The sequence below is a fragment of the Bubalus bubalis genome, chromosome 2, assembly GCF_019923935.1.
Source record: "Bubalus bubalis isolate 160015118507 breed Murrah chromosome 2, NDDB_SH_1, whole genome shotgun sequence".
Taxonomy (NCBI): Eukaryota; Metazoa; Chordata; class Mammalia; order Artiodactyla; family Bovidae; genus Bubalus; species Bubalus bubalis.
The window spans coordinates 142,333,957-142,349,064 of record NC_059158.1 but is presented as its reverse complement, the minus strand read 5'-3'; the positions used below and the strand labels follow the sequence as shown (position 1 = coordinate 142,349,064).

Below are 15,108 nucleotides of genomic sequence, written 5' to 3'. Positions count from 1 at the left end.
TTCTTACCAGAAGATGGAATTGATACTTGTGTGTTTTATTTATATTTTAAAATGTGTGTTTAAACACAAAAGTTAAGAAAGATCTATGTCATTTCATTCTATGAATAAATGCTCTTTCTATATTATTTCAATGATCAGAACAGAGTTGTATAAGTGAAAAGGAATACGTTAGTAAGAAGTAATTTCAAATGACAGTTTTATAACATTTTTCCCCGTAGTTTTCGATAATTTTTCTGAGACCCCAGTGGAAGCAGAGACAGAAGTTTAAACTAGCTCTAGATGTTACTACTAGGCACAGTTTTCCACTCTTTTGTCTCTCAGAGTCAGAAAGAATTTGCATCTATAAAGCAAATACTAATTTTCTACAGAATGAACCATTTCATAAGGGAAAAAATAACAACCCATTTCTAACAAAGAAATTAATTATCGGGTCTACAGAACGCCATATCTAGGAGTTAAAGCCAAAACCAGTTTATATGTTTCTTTTTTAAAAAATCAGTTTTCCTTGGGGACATTTAAAAATGTATACCCAAATATATGTTTTCACTATGACTCAGTATTTCTTATAATTTTAAAGAAGCCTATAATAGATTTTTGTTCCAACTATACTAGACAGAATATATGCAGTGTGTTGCTAAATTTCTGGAGCGTGTCTCTATATAGTTTAGTGCATGTGATAAAATGGAAAGTGCTTAGGACAATTCTCAATAAGCTGCCAAGGACAAATTCAGCTGTGCTGCCATCTACTGAAATAGTGTCGCTTGAAGATTTAAAGATTTATTTATTTAAAGATTTATTTCATGTACCTCTTCTAAGTAAACTTCTCTTTCTCCTTCACATATTCTGTTCCTGCCATTTGCTGTGTTCCAGACAAGGAGGAATTTGTTGGCTATGGTCAGAAGTTCTATATTGGTAGGTAATGATTAATAACAGGTGGCTCTTTGTCACTTGCTAAGTTATATTCATACCATAATGGATAAGCCTGGCTCTTCTGAAAGCTTCGTTTGCTGATGGTTGTTCTCAAACTATTTTCTCTGTTTTTTTTTTTTTTTTTTTTTAATTAGTCAGTGGCCCCATTTTTTAATTTTAAAAGCTCCCAGATGATTCCAGTATGCAACCAGGCCTAGGGACCAACATTCTGCTTTCCAGACCCTGCAGCCTTTCTTTTTTTTTTTTTTTTTTGGCTTTTAATTTTATTTTATTTTTAAACTTTACATAATTGTATTAGTTTTGCCAAATATCAAAATGAATCCGCCACAGGTATACATGTGTTCCCCATCCTGAACCCTCCTCCCTCCTCCCTCCCCGTAACATCCCTCTGGGTTGTCCCAGTGCACTAGCCCCAAGCATCCAGTAGCCTTTCTATTGCTTCCTATCTTCTACCTTCAGACACACATAGTCAACTCTTTCCGGGACTTCCCTGGAGGTCCCTCGGTTAAGACTCTGCCCTTCCCCTGTAGGGGGTCATGTGTTCCATCCCTGCTCGGAGAACTAACTGCTACTGCTACTGCTAAGTCGCTTCAGTCGTGTCCGACTCTGTGTGACCCCATAGACGGCGGCCCACGAGGCTTCCCCGTCCCTGGGACTCTCCAGGCAAGAACACTGGAGTGGGTTGCCATTTCCTTCTCCAGTGCATGAAAGTGAAAAGTGAAAGTGAAGTCGCTTAGTTGTGTCCGACTCTAGCGACCCCATGGACTGCAGCCTACCAGGCTCCTCCATCCATGGGATTTTCCAGGCAAGAGTACTGGAGTGGGGTGACATTGCCTTCTCCGAGGAGAACTAAGGTCCCACATGAAAAAATAAAATGAACTCTTTCGAATCACAGTCGCCGCCTGTTTCTCCGGGCCAGACGCAGGAAGCGAGTTCCCCTGCCCTGGATCTCACTGTCCCTCCGTTTCCACCCTGGCAGCGGGTTTCCGCCGCAGCATGCGCTTGTGCCGCCGCAGGGCCCATCGAAGCCAGCTGCGCGCCCAGGGGTGCAGCGCCAGCAGCTGCGCAGGCGCGGTGGGCGCCCCGTACGAGGAGGTGGTGAGATACCAGCGACGCCCCACCGACAAGCACCGCCTCATCGTGCTCGTGGGTATGTCCCGAGGGCAGTCTCCCCATCCGCGGCAAGGTTCCCCTGCCATCAGTAGTCTTGCATTGGGCGTAGTAGTAAAAGTAGGACTCTGTGAGCCTGCATATTTTTTTTTTTAAAAAAGACGAAACCGTTTTTTAATGTGTGTTTATAAATAAAACGTTATTAATTATACTTTTAATGTCTACAGTTGAATGTGGTATGTCAAGGTGTATATGAATCTGTGTAACAACAAGGTGTGATATGATGAGGTTATAACTTAAGATTTTTTTTCGTCCTGTTTAGAATTTCTTTTAGAAGCATGGATGAGATGTTTCCCACCCCCACCCCCCCACATCATTAGTCTGTATTAGGAATAAAAATGCTTAAGATCCATTTCCCTAAGAAGTGTGTAACTGTCTCCTTTAGGAGAGTTTCTAAAAAGCTTCTGGGCTGTATCTTTGTTGCTAAAGAACAGGGCAGATATAGCACTGGGATGACCTGCGTTGTGACCCAGATGTCTACAAAGCTGGTCCCTGCCGTAGGAGTTGTTCAGTCACTCAGTTGTGTCCACCTCTTTGTGACCCCATGGACTGCAGCACGCTGGGTTTCCCTGTCTTTCACCATCTCCTGGAGCTTGCTCAAACTCATGTCCATTGAATCAGTGATGCCATCCAACCATCTCTTTCTCTGTGGTCCCCTTCTCCTCCTGCCTTCAGTAGTAGTAACTTACTCTTACTGCCATCTTCTCTGTGTATTCCAGTTGTGGTGAAGGCAGGCCCCTTTGAAGCAGAACAACATACCTCACAGCCAGGACCAGCTACAGAATTTTCAGGACACAGCAAAATAAAAATCCAAAAGCCCCTTATTCAAAAATGAAGACTATATGTGTGGCAAAAGAAGAGCATCAAGCCAAGTGCAGCAGCTAAGCGTGGGCTTGTGGCTTGCACAGTTCTCTGCCCAGGAAGCCAGCCCTGCCTTCACTTGCACACGGGGGTGTTGACTTCTCCACTTGTGGTCAGGGATGTGTCCCTGCATTCTATCATTGTGGAAGCTGGTTTCTGGGTTGTGCTGTAATAGGAACTTCATGGGAAGAGGAAAGGCAGCGTGTCTCAAATGATCTGACACGAGGCTAGAGACTTCTCAGAGTAGCCAACATTAGGCAAAGTGTTCCGGGGTGCCACGTTCCTGCAATTCCCTACTTCTTTTCTGAAGTGGGGGTTACTCCACAGGTCATCAGGTGGAGAAGTGTGGGTTACTCCGTCAGGGAAATTCCCAAGAATTTTCCGGAGTTATTTCAATTCATGAGAATGGAAGTTATGTTATTTTCCCTGCAAAAACATGTGCTTTCAAGTGTCTTCAGGGAAAGGATCAAAGTGATGGTTTTACCACATACCTCTGCTTATCCACTTCTAATAATTTCCATATGTGATGTTTTGTTTAGGACCTTCTGGTGTTGGAGTAAATGAACTGAGAAGACAACTTATTGAACTTAATCCTAACCGTTTTCAAAGTGCCGTGCCACGTACGTTTACTTTATCTTTCATAGCGGTTCATACTGGAGTAAGATTTTCTTTTTACAGATGCAAAAAGATCTTCAGATGTACTGATCTCAACTATGTTATACCATCTTTGTTGTAAGAATGTAAGACACAGATAGTCCTCAGCATTTCTAACTAAACTTATTTTAATAGAGGAAATTGACTTACTAGCATGTAGCTAGCTAGCTAGGCTTTTGAAAAATGACTCCTTTTTTCCATTGCTTAGCAATCATATACATAACCTTTTAGGAAAACTAAATATTTAATAGTAATGGCTAGCATTCATTCAATATTTACAATCCTCCTGGCAGTGTGCTTGGCTCTTTGAATGCTTTATCATATTTTTTATTTTGATATATGCACTGCTGCTGCTGCTAATTCACTTCAGTCGTGTCTGACTCTGTGCGACCCCATAGACGGCAGCCCACCAGGCTCCGCCGTCCCTGGGATTCTCCAGGCAAGAACACTGGAGTGGGTTGCCATTTCCTTCTCCAATGCATGAAAGTGAAAAGTGAAAGTCAAGTCGCTCAGTCTTGTCCGACTCTTAGCGACCCCATGGACTGCAGCCTACCAGGCTTCTCCGTCCATAGGATTTTCCAGGCAAAAGTACTGGAGTGGGGTGCCATTGCCTTCTCCATAATATATGCACATATAATTTTAAATCAACTATACACAGGCAAGCCTGGTGTGCTGCAGTTCATGGGGTCTCAAAGAGTTGGACACAACTTAGAGACTGAACAAGAACAATAACTATTATACCATCCAAGGTGAAGGAGCATGTGGATGTGGGTGCTTCCCCTTTACCTCAGGGCAAGAGAGAAGAAGTTAGGAAAACCACTTAAAGAGCCTAATATGTGTTTCGTGCTATTTGGGAGACACAGAAGACTGGAATCAGAATTATATCTGAAATATCTAAAGCATGAGAGTTTAGAAGAGTGGCCAAAGGCTGTTTGGGGCAGGTAGCTGCCATTTTAGAGTCTATCACTGCAAAAGAGTTGTGATTTTTTTTTTTTCCCCAAAGACCAGATCTGGGTGGATAATGTGGAAGAAAGTCTGCCTGGGGTTGTCTTGGTTCCTGCCCAAGAGGAAGATCAAACGTGAAGCCCCGGGTACCTGAGGGTGTGGAAGAAGTCACAAATGATTAGGTGGAATAGAGATGGATTTGAGACACCCAGTAGTGGTGGTAGAGGGGTAGGCTTTGCAAAATAGTCCAATGAATCCTCTGGGAGATTAAGAGCCAGATTTAAACATCTGCTAAGTCTAAAAGGGGAGAAGGCAATGGCACCCCACTCCAGTACTCTTGCCTGGAAAATTCCACGGGCAGAGGAGCCTGGTAGGCTGCAGTCCATGGGGTCGCAAAGAGTCGGACAAGACTGAGCGACTTGACTTTGGCTTTTCACTTTCATGCATTGGAGAAGGAAATGGCAACCCACTCCAGTGTTCTTGCCTGGAGAATCCCAGGGACGGGGGAGCCTGGTGGGCTGCCGTCTATGGGGTCGCACAGAGTCGGACACGACTGAAGTGACTTAGCAGCAGCAGCAGCAAGTCTAAAAAGAGCCATGAGAAGCCAGCATCAGCATCAATTAAGTAAGAGTTTTCCTGCCTTGCTTGTTCCTCCTCTCTCTCTGCACTTAAGCTTGGAGAGTTATAAAACTGGAGGAGGAGCAGTAGGAATGCAATGAAAGGGAAGAGAAGAGAATCAAGCTCCCTTTCCTGATTTCTGACTTCTCTGATGTCAGGCTTCCCTTGGTGTAGCAAGTCTGAGCCAGCTGTGGGGAGAAGAAGCCTGAAATATATATAAAGTTCATAATTTTGAGTATTACATGGAAACAGAGTTTTAATTATTGAGACTGAGTTTCAGGCATAAATGATATTGAACCTTTCTTAAAAAACAAACAAACAAACCTAAGAGTAATCAGATGAATTTGAGAATTCTATCCAGGGCCAAACAAATGAACTTGTTTTATGATCACATCCCATAGGTTGTGCTTTCCAAGTACTGTTTACCTATGTAAGAATGGGCACTACAAAGCAAAAACTAATAAAGAAATCACCACTTACAATAATCTGGATAAAAATAAAATGCCCACAAAATGTAGAATTGTATGTTGTCTGGATAACCATCATTCAAAATGGGAATATGTTGCCCATATTTTGCTCTTTAAATTGAGTGAACAGTTTTAAGCTCAGAATGAACGCCTCAAGTCATGCGCCAATTCACAGACCTTAGCCTACCATATATAACATAGTAGGATAGAAGCCAAGGAGAAGGGCTGATCTTAGGCTGATAGTAACATAATTTTCTATCACCTGAGAACTAGATTTTTTTTCAATACAAAGGTATAGAAGGGTAGCATAACTGTAGGAACTCTGAGGATCTAAAGAGAGGCTTGAATAAAGAAAAAAATTTTGCTTTTTGAGCTTCTTGAAATGTTCAGTTAATTCAGTTCAGTCGCTCAGTCGTGTCCGACTCTTTGCAACCCAATGGACTGCAGCATGCCAGGCCTCCTTGTCCATTGCCAACTCCCAGAGTTTACTCAGATTGACATCCATTGAGTCGGTGATGCCATCCAACCATCTCATCCTGTTGTCCCCTTCTCTTCCTGCCTTCAATCTTTCCCAGAATCAGGGTCTTTTCAAATGAGTCAGTTCTTCGCATCAGGTGGCCAAAGTATTGTATCTTGAAACGTTGGGAGCTCCTTTTATCATTTAGGGTCTATTTCAAGTTCCTTTTTGGTCATTTCCATGTGTTGGTATCATCAGATGTTGATCTATTTCATCTTTAAACTTTATCAAATGTAAATACAAAATTTTTATGAATAAGGAGAATTTATTGTAATGCAGGTTAGGGGACTAGCAGCTTTATAATTTATACAGGTCACAGAGCTGGAACCATGTCTTATTCATCTTTGTGTTCTAAGAAATTCACATGATAGCTGGAATATAGGCACTCAGTATATGTTAGTTGAATAAATGGGTAAGCAGACAAGAATCACTTTTAGGTAGTCAGTGAACTCCTTGTTCTATACTAGGTACTATTTAGGTTGAAGATCTATGAACAAAGTGGTTGTATCAAAGAATCAGATTGAATCTAGACTCTACCAATCTTTTCTTTCTGGAGATCCCTAAAACTGATCACCAGCTTACTTAGATGTTAATGCATTTGAGCAAGACTACAGAGTGTCAGGGGCTTTATTTCAAATCTGACAGAATCTGCTGTGGTAGAAGAGATTAGTTTGGGAGTCAGGACACCTAGGTGCTTGTTTACAACTTTGTTTTTCATTAATTTTATTCACATGAGCAAGTTAGTTACTCTCTAAAATCTTTAGTTACTTATCAGTAAACTACAGATAACAGCATTTCACCTAGCTAGGAATATGAAGGATGAAATGAGATCTTGGGAGATGCATTATCTAAACATAAGATATTGCTGGTTTTGCTACCTGAGGGCCTTTAGTTACCTTAGTGCTCAGTCACTAAGTCATGTCTAACTCTCTGTGACCCCATGGACAATGGCCCACCAGGCTTTTCTGTCCATGGGATATTCCAGTCAAGAATACTGGAGTAGGTTGACATTTCCTCTTCCAGGGGATCTTCCCAACTCAGGGACTGAGCCCATGTCTCCTGTGTCTCCTGCATTGCAGGTGGATTCTTTACCATTGAGCCACCTGGGAAGCCCTTTAGGCACCATAGGGCTCACACATAACTTACCACTTCCTGTCCTGAAGTAACAGCAAGAGTTCCTTTAGAGCCTCTTTATCTTGGTTTAAATATGATACATTCTGGTCTAGTCTACACCACAAACACTTAACAAAGGTTTATGATTAGCTCATTTTGATATGGGAACTTCTACTTTCTTATCACCAATCAGGCTCCCTTTTTTGTTCTAGCATTTTATCTATCTGCTTATGTATTAATTTATTTTGATCATCTTTATCCAAATGTGTATGGGTAATAAGTCCAAACATTTTGTAGATTCTAAGATATTTTAAAAATTCACTATTTTGACAGATACTACTCGTTCCAAAAAGAGTTATGAAATGGATGGTCGTGAGTATCACTATGTGTCAAAGGAAACATTTGAAAGCCTCATGTACAGTCACAGGTAAGCTAGACGTTCAGAATCTGATTCTCCCCTCTCATTGTTTTATACTTAAAATAGATCTCTTATTTTCATGCTTTGTCCAAAACTTCTGGGATACATTTTTTTTATTCTGAAAAATTAAGAAAATGTATATTGATTTACTAGTACACTAACTCATTGAGTTTGGAGAAGGAGCTGAACTGAGTTGCAAATTTTAGAGAATTTGGAGTAGTTAAGTCTTAGATCTCCTAATATATATTTTTTCCTGTTGAATATCCACTAATTCATTAATCAAGATCCACATATTTTACTCTCTTCTGTTGGAATTTATCTGTATGTTATTGCTAATAATATTTTACCTCTACAAACAGCTCTTGTTTTCTTTATCTCACCCTTGCAGAATGCTCGAGTATGGTGAGTACAAAGGCCACTTGTATGGCACCAGTGTGGATGCGGTTCAAGCAGTCCTTGATGATGGAAAGATCTGTGTTATGGACCTAGAGCTTCAGGTAGGTCTGTGGTGGAATATTTCCCATCTCCCCAGAGTAATGAATGCATGCCATCCATTTTTTGCACATGCTTTAAGCTGTAGTTGAGACACTTTATTCTGTTAGGATAAGACTACTTCCCATATATAAGGACCAGGATCTTACTTGAAAAATCAATTGTCATTATCTTGTCCTTTTAGTTGGAGGGAAAAAAAATCTAGTTTCTCAGACCTGCCCCCCCCCCCCCCCCCCCTGCCAAAAAAAAAAAAAAAAAAAAACAGCAACAACAGAAAATAAAATAAAAAATTTAAAAAAACAAACAAAAAACCAAAGCAAAAAACCCCCAGAAATGAGCAGACAGCCATAAAGAAAACTGAGGATCTTTTAAAAAAAAACAAAACAAAACTGAGAATCTTGCTTTGCCTTTGATTACAAAGGCATCAAGGTAACTTCTTGTGGAGGGAATAAAATGTTGCTTTATGCAAGGAGATGAGGTTCCTATGTTATCATATGAATAGCTGTCTCACTGAGACCATGTGTGGAATAGAGCAGGAGTGAGTGAGTTAAAGTGAGATACAGAACATACAATGTGTTGTCAAAATTTTTATAAACCTTGTGTTTATGTTTTCTGTCAGTTCAGTTCAGTTCAGTTGCTCAGTCGTATCCGACTCTTTGTGACCCCATGAATCGCAGCACGCCAGGCCTCCCTGTCCATCACCAACTCCATGTTTTCTGAAGTCATGTAAAAATATTACCTTGTATGCTAATCAGAGGATGAGAGCGTTGTTCTCGCTTGGGTTGAAGCTGTGGTCAGCATGAAGATGTCAGTATTATCTGTTATGGGACGATGGCAAGGGGAAAGAGAAGTGAGGGAGCTGACTGGCCTTGAGAGTCTGTCTTTGTCTTTTGCCCATGAGATCAGGTGTAGAATCCTACTCTCAGGTTTCAATAAGGGTGTCATGGCTGGTAAGAGGAAGAGCCAGGATTTCAACTTAATTTTGATTCCAGAACTCCATCTCTTAATTATTAAAATGTTTTTTAGAGTTGAGGACTTGGGAGCACATGAGAATATACTCTGGCTAAAAATAACTGCTAATTTCTGGTCTTAGAAATTTTGAGAACATTTATGTTGACTCTAGAAAATTAGGACTTATGTTTTTAGATCCTCAATTTAATATTCTCTTGAGATATTTCAGCTACTAGGGCTTCTTTTTTTCTCATTTTTTTCTTCATTATTGTTTTTCCCAAACTTTACTTCTTATTTTGTATTGGGGTAGAGCTACAATGTTGTGGTAGTTGCAGATGGACAACGAAGGCACTCAGCCATACATATACATGTAAGGACTTCTGTTTTAAATGTGCATTTAATTTTTCTGTGTAGGGTATTCAAGTGGCTCGAACCCAAGAACTGAAGCCCTATGTCATATTTATAAAGCCATCTAACATGAGCTGTATGAAGCGATCTCGGAAAAATGCTAAGATTATTACAGACTACTTTGTGGACATGAAGTTCAAGGTAAGATACAGAGGAGATAGATGAGTATATCATTTTTTTTTCCCCAGTCAAAAAAATTACTGTATTATTCCACAGTATCCCTATGTTAAGGAATGTAATTTTTGTTTCTAATGATTACTACCCTTATGAACTATCCTTATTGAATATCACTTATAGATATTAAAATAAAGTTTAATAACTACTCTTATTTTTCTTCTCTTTTTGGGTCTAGCTTTAAAAGGCCCTCAAGTCACAATTTGCAAAACCACATAGAAATTGCATGTGTGTACTTAAAATGGACTATTTATTTTGAAAAGTATTTGAATTTACTTTAAAGTACATACAGATGGCTAACACATGAAAAGATGGTCAACATTACTCATTATCAGAGAAATGCAAATCAAAACTACAATGAGGTACCATTTCACACCAGTCAGAATGGCTGCTATCCAAAAGTCTACAAGCAGTAAATGCTGGAGAGGGTGTGGAGAAAAGCGAACCCTCTTACACTGTTGGTGGGAATGCAAACTAGTACAGCCACTATGGAGAACAGTGAGGACAGTGTGGAACAATTTTCCTTAAAAAACTGGAAATAGAACTGCCATATGACCCAGCAATCCCACTGCTGGGCATACACACCTAGGAAACCAGAATTGAGACACATGTACCCCAATGTTCATCGCAGCACTGTTTATAATAGCCAGGACATGGAAGCAACCTAGATGTCCATCAGCAGATGAATGGATAAGAAAGCTGTGGTACATATACACAATGGAGTATTACTCAGCCATTAAAAAGAATACATTTGAATCAGTTCTAATGAGGTGGATGAAACTGGAGCCTATTATGCAGAGTGGAGTAAGCCAGAAAGGAAAACACCAATACAGTATAGTGACACATATATATGGAATTTAGAAAGATGGTAACGATAACCCTATATACGAGACAGCAAAAGAGACACAGATGTATAGAACGGTCTTTTGGACTCTGTGGGAGAGGGCAAGCGTGGGATGATTGGGAGAATGGCATTGAAATATATATGTTATCATATGTGAAATGGATCACCAGTCCAGGTTCGATGAATGAGACAGGGTGCTTGGGGGTGGTGCACTGGGATGACCCTGAGGGATGGGATGGGGAGGGAGGTGGGAGGGGGGTTCAGGATGGGGAACACATGTACCTCCGTGGTGGATTCATGTCAATGTATGGCAAAACCACTTCGATATTGTAAAGTAACTAGCCTCCAATTAAAATAAATAAATTTATATTAAAAAAAGTAAACCTGAAAAAAATAAAATACTCTAATTGATTATATCATCTATTATATGAGATCTCTTTATAAATATATTTAAACATAAAAGATGTTTATTAATAATTATAGTAATAATAGAGGGGCCAGGCCAGGTGGGATTAATCAGTGATTTTTCCATATATATATATATGTATATTTTTAATTAAATATACTTTAAATATTTTGAGTCATAATACACATTCAGTAAGGCATATAAATCTTAAGTGTACAGTTCAAAGAATTTTTTACAGTGTGTATACACCCAGGTAACCATCATCTAGATCAAGACATTATATCCACTTGTGTGTGCATGCACATGCATGCATGTGTGTGTGTATGTGGTGGGGTAAAAAACATATAAAATAAAACAAGATTTACTGTCTTACCCATTTTAAGTGTACAGTTAAGTAATGTTAATTCTGTTCATATTGTGAAGCAGATCTCCAGAACTTTTTAATCTTGTAAAACAAAATAAATATATGGATTACTTTATGAATTTGCATGTCATCCTTGAGTAGGGGCCATGCTAATCTCTACATCATTCCAATTTTAGTATATGTGTTGCTGAAGTGGGCATGAGGTATCTTTGTATTATCCTTTATCTCTCGTTATTTTTATCTTCATTATTTTTTCAAAGGCTACTCTATGGAAGTTTGATTCTCCAGTTTGCATTTCAAACAGTGGAGTCTATGGATATATTCTCTGAGTCTTAATTAAATTCTGTTCTCAGTTTTATGGCAATCTGAAAAGTTAACAAAATTGTTTCTAGGTCTTGTGTATGGTCACCTTGTAAAGGAGTACTGCCACAAGATCTCAGTGCCCATATTTATATTTGTATTTGTGACAAGTTGTACTAATTATTGTAGACAAATAAGAAAATAATAGCAACGAATTTAATGTATTACTGCCAAGTGAAGGCCAAATGATCTTGACTAAATGAAGTTTTCACAGCAGTAGAAATGCTCAAAATTCTCCAAGCCAGGCTTCAGCAATATGTGAACCGTGAACTTCCTGATATTCAAGCTGGTTTTAGAAAAGGCAGAGGAACCAGAGACCAAATTGCCAACATCTGCTGGATCATAGAAAAAGCAAGAGAGTTCCAGAAAAACATCTATTTCTGCTTTATTGACTATGCCAAAGCCTTTGACTGTGTGGATCACAATAAACTGTGGAAAATTCTGAAAGAGATGGGAATACCAGACCACCTGATCTGCCTCTTGAGAAATTTGTATGCAGGTCAGGAAGCAACAGTTAGAACTGGAAATGGAACAACAGACTGGTTCCAAATAGGAAAAGGAGTTCGTCAAGGCTGTATATTGTCACCCTGTTTATTTAACATATATGCAGAGTACATCATGAGAAACGCTGGACTGGAAGAAACACAAGCTGGAATCAAGATTGCCGGGAGAAATATCAATAACCTCAGATATGCAGATGACACCACCCTTATGGCAGAAAGTGAAGAACTCAAAAGCCTCTTGATGAAAGTGAAAGTGGAGAGTGAAAAGTTGGCTTAAAGCTCAACATTCAGAAAACGAAGATCATGGCATCCGGTCCCACCACTTCATGGGAAATAGATGGGGAAACAGTGGAAACAGTGTCAGACTTTATTTTTCTGGGCTCCAAAATCACTACAGATGGTGACTGCAGCCATGAAATTAAAAGACGCTTACTCCTTGGAAGGAAAGTTATGACCAACCTAGATAGCATATTCAAAAGCAGTGACATTACTTTGCCAACAAAGGTTCGTCTAGTCAAGGCTATGGTTTTTCCTGTGGTCATGTATGGATGTGAGAGTTGGACTGTAAAGAAGGCTGAGCGCCGAAGAATTGATGCTTTTGAACTGTGGTGTTGGAGAAGACTCTTGAGAGTCCCTTGGACTGCAAGGAGATCCAACCAGTCCATTCTGAAAGAGATCAGCCCTGGGATTTCTTTGGAAGGAATGATGCTAAAGCTGAAACTCCAGTACTTTGGCCACCTCATGCGAAGAGTTGACTCATTGGACAAGACTGTGATGCTGGGAGGGATTGGGGGCAGGAGGAGAAGGGGACGACAGAGGATGAGATGGCTGGATGGCATCACTGACTCGATGGACGTGAGTCTGAGTGAACTCTGGGAGTTGGTGATGGACAGGGAGGCCTGGCGTGCTGAGATTCATGGGGTCGCAAAGAGTTGGACACGACTGAGCGACTGATCTGATCTGATCTGATAGGTGAAGTCAGTCATCATGAAGAGTAATTTAGAAATGCCTCATTTGAAGACCCATGTCATAGCATCATGTTCAACGTGGCCATTTGTGTCTGCAAAATAATGTCATTCTTATCAGATTAATGTTCATTTGAAATTTATGTTTAATTTTTATTTATATTTAACTGATAAAATTTCTTTGGTTTTATGTTGTATGGGGTTTGAGAGCTCCAAGTGTTTAGATAATAGAATAAGATAATTTAAGTCCAAATAGGAAGTTGAGAGGATTGGTTGTCTACAAACTATTAACTCAACTTTATGAAAACTTGATCTGGGAGACATTAAGTAAGACTAAACACAGAAACATAAGTTTTGTGGTTTAGAGTGGAGAACATTTACATGACCTGTTTTTATAAACAGATACAGTTCTGAGTATAACAACATAACTGCTTATTATTTCTATTCATCTCATTAAGTTTGCTATTTGTATTTTTCTATTTTTCCTAAAGGATGAAGATCTACAAGAGATGGAGGATTTAGCCCAAAAAATGGAGACTCAGTTTGGCCAATTTTTTGACCATGTGATTGTGAATGACAACTTGGAAGAGGCATGTGCCCAGTTGCTGTCTGCAGTTCAGAAGGCTCAGGAGGAGTCTCAGTGGGTACCAGCAACATGGGTTTCCTCTGATACAAAATCTTAAAGAGGCCTTCTGCTTAATACTGGAGTTTTAACAATGTTCACCTGTTCACTAGTGCTGGAAAAACAGCTATAATCCAAAACATCAGTGTCATATTTGCTCTATTATAATATGTGCAGCTGCAAAAGTGCTGCAGTTTGTTCATCTTATGTGAACGAAATTTGTATGGTTATGTAGAGTTATCTATTTGGATTTCAGGGGAAAAAAATGTTTTCCTTTACCTTATATGCAGCAATTGGTAGGGAACAATGTTAAGTCACCGAGTATGAGGACCTTTCATAGATTTCATGTGGCCTTTGTGTGATTCAGATAAAAAAGAGCTTTCCTAAATAAAATACGTTGTATTTAATTTCAGAAACTGTATTTTACCTTATGAAACTTGTTTTATAAACATGGATTTTTCAAAAAGTATGCAGTTTAACTGCAAGAAGGAAGGATTAATATACAAATCACCTCTAACATCAAAACTTACAGAAACAGCACTGCTCTCATTTTACACATTAAGCTACAAATAAAAATTATTCTTTTGATCAGGGCTGTAGCAATCATTAATTTTCCTAAAAGCCAGTATCTACATTTATGCCTAAATTAGGAAAGAGCAATGAATTTTAGTGCTAAACTCCAACATGTGAGAAAACAAGGGGATGAGGATGTTATTCCACGAACTCGGAGACTTCCAGTCGCTCTTCCTGCCCTTATATATGTTCACCTTCTGGATCTCTCCCTTGATGTTCAGTCACTCAGTCATGTGGACCCCATGGACAGCCAGGTTCCCCTGTCCTTCACTATCTCCTGGAATTTCCTCAAACTCTTGTCCACTGAGTCGGTGATGCCATCCAACCATTATATCCTCTGTCGCCCCCTTCTGCCCTCAGTCTTTCCCAGGGTCTTTTCCAATGAATCTGCTCTTGTCATAAGGTGGCCAAAGTATTGGAGCTTCCACTTCAGCATCAGTCCTTTCAATGAATTGATTTACTTTAGGACTGACTGGTTTGATCTTCTTGAAGTCCAAGGGACTGTCAAGAGTCTTCTCTAACACCACAGTTCAAAAGCATCAATTCTTTGGTGCTCAGCCTTCTTTTATGGTCCAGCTCTCACATCCATCCATACAGGACTACAGGATCATTCCCTAACTTTCCCCATATCCGATCTGCTCTTTCTTAACTATTGAGCAAACTGAGTGTATGCTTCAAAACATTTGTAGTTTTTTATTTAAAGTGACCATTATTTTTCTCAGAAACCCAACCAAACAAAACGAAGAAAACTGT

The 15,108-nt window shown here is 39.6% G+C and overlaps 1 protein-coding gene and 1 non-coding gene across 2 annotated transcripts in view; one reads left to right on the top strand and one right to left on the bottom strand.

The window, feature by feature from the left end:
• MPP4 (MAGUK p55 scaffold protein 4) overlaps positions 1–14,194 on the top strand; it is a 41,529-nt gene extending 27,335 nt beyond the window's left edge. Inside the window, exons 15-21 of the mRNA XM_006080535.3 lie at positions 871–912; positions 1,910–2,080; positions 3,501–3,581; positions 7,609–7,702; positions 8,082–8,190; positions 9,551–9,685; positions 13,652–14,194. Of these exons, the coding sequence (XP_006080597.2) occupies positions 871–912; positions 1,910–2,080; positions 3,501–3,581; positions 7,609–7,702; positions 8,082–8,190; positions 9,551–9,685; positions 13,652–13,843 (824 nt within the window). The 3' untranslated portion in view covers positions 13,844–14,194. The remainder of the gene's footprint in view (positions 1–870; positions 913–1,909; positions 2,081–3,500; positions 3,582–7,608; positions 7,703–8,081; positions 8,191–9,550; positions 9,686–13,651) is intronic.
• LOC112583052 lies at positions 11,429–11,532 on the bottom strand. The gene has a single exon (XR_003107415.1). It is a non-coding gene; the product is annotated as a U6 spliceosomal RNA (small nuclear RNA).
• Positions 14,195–15,108: the final 914 nt, after the last annotated feature.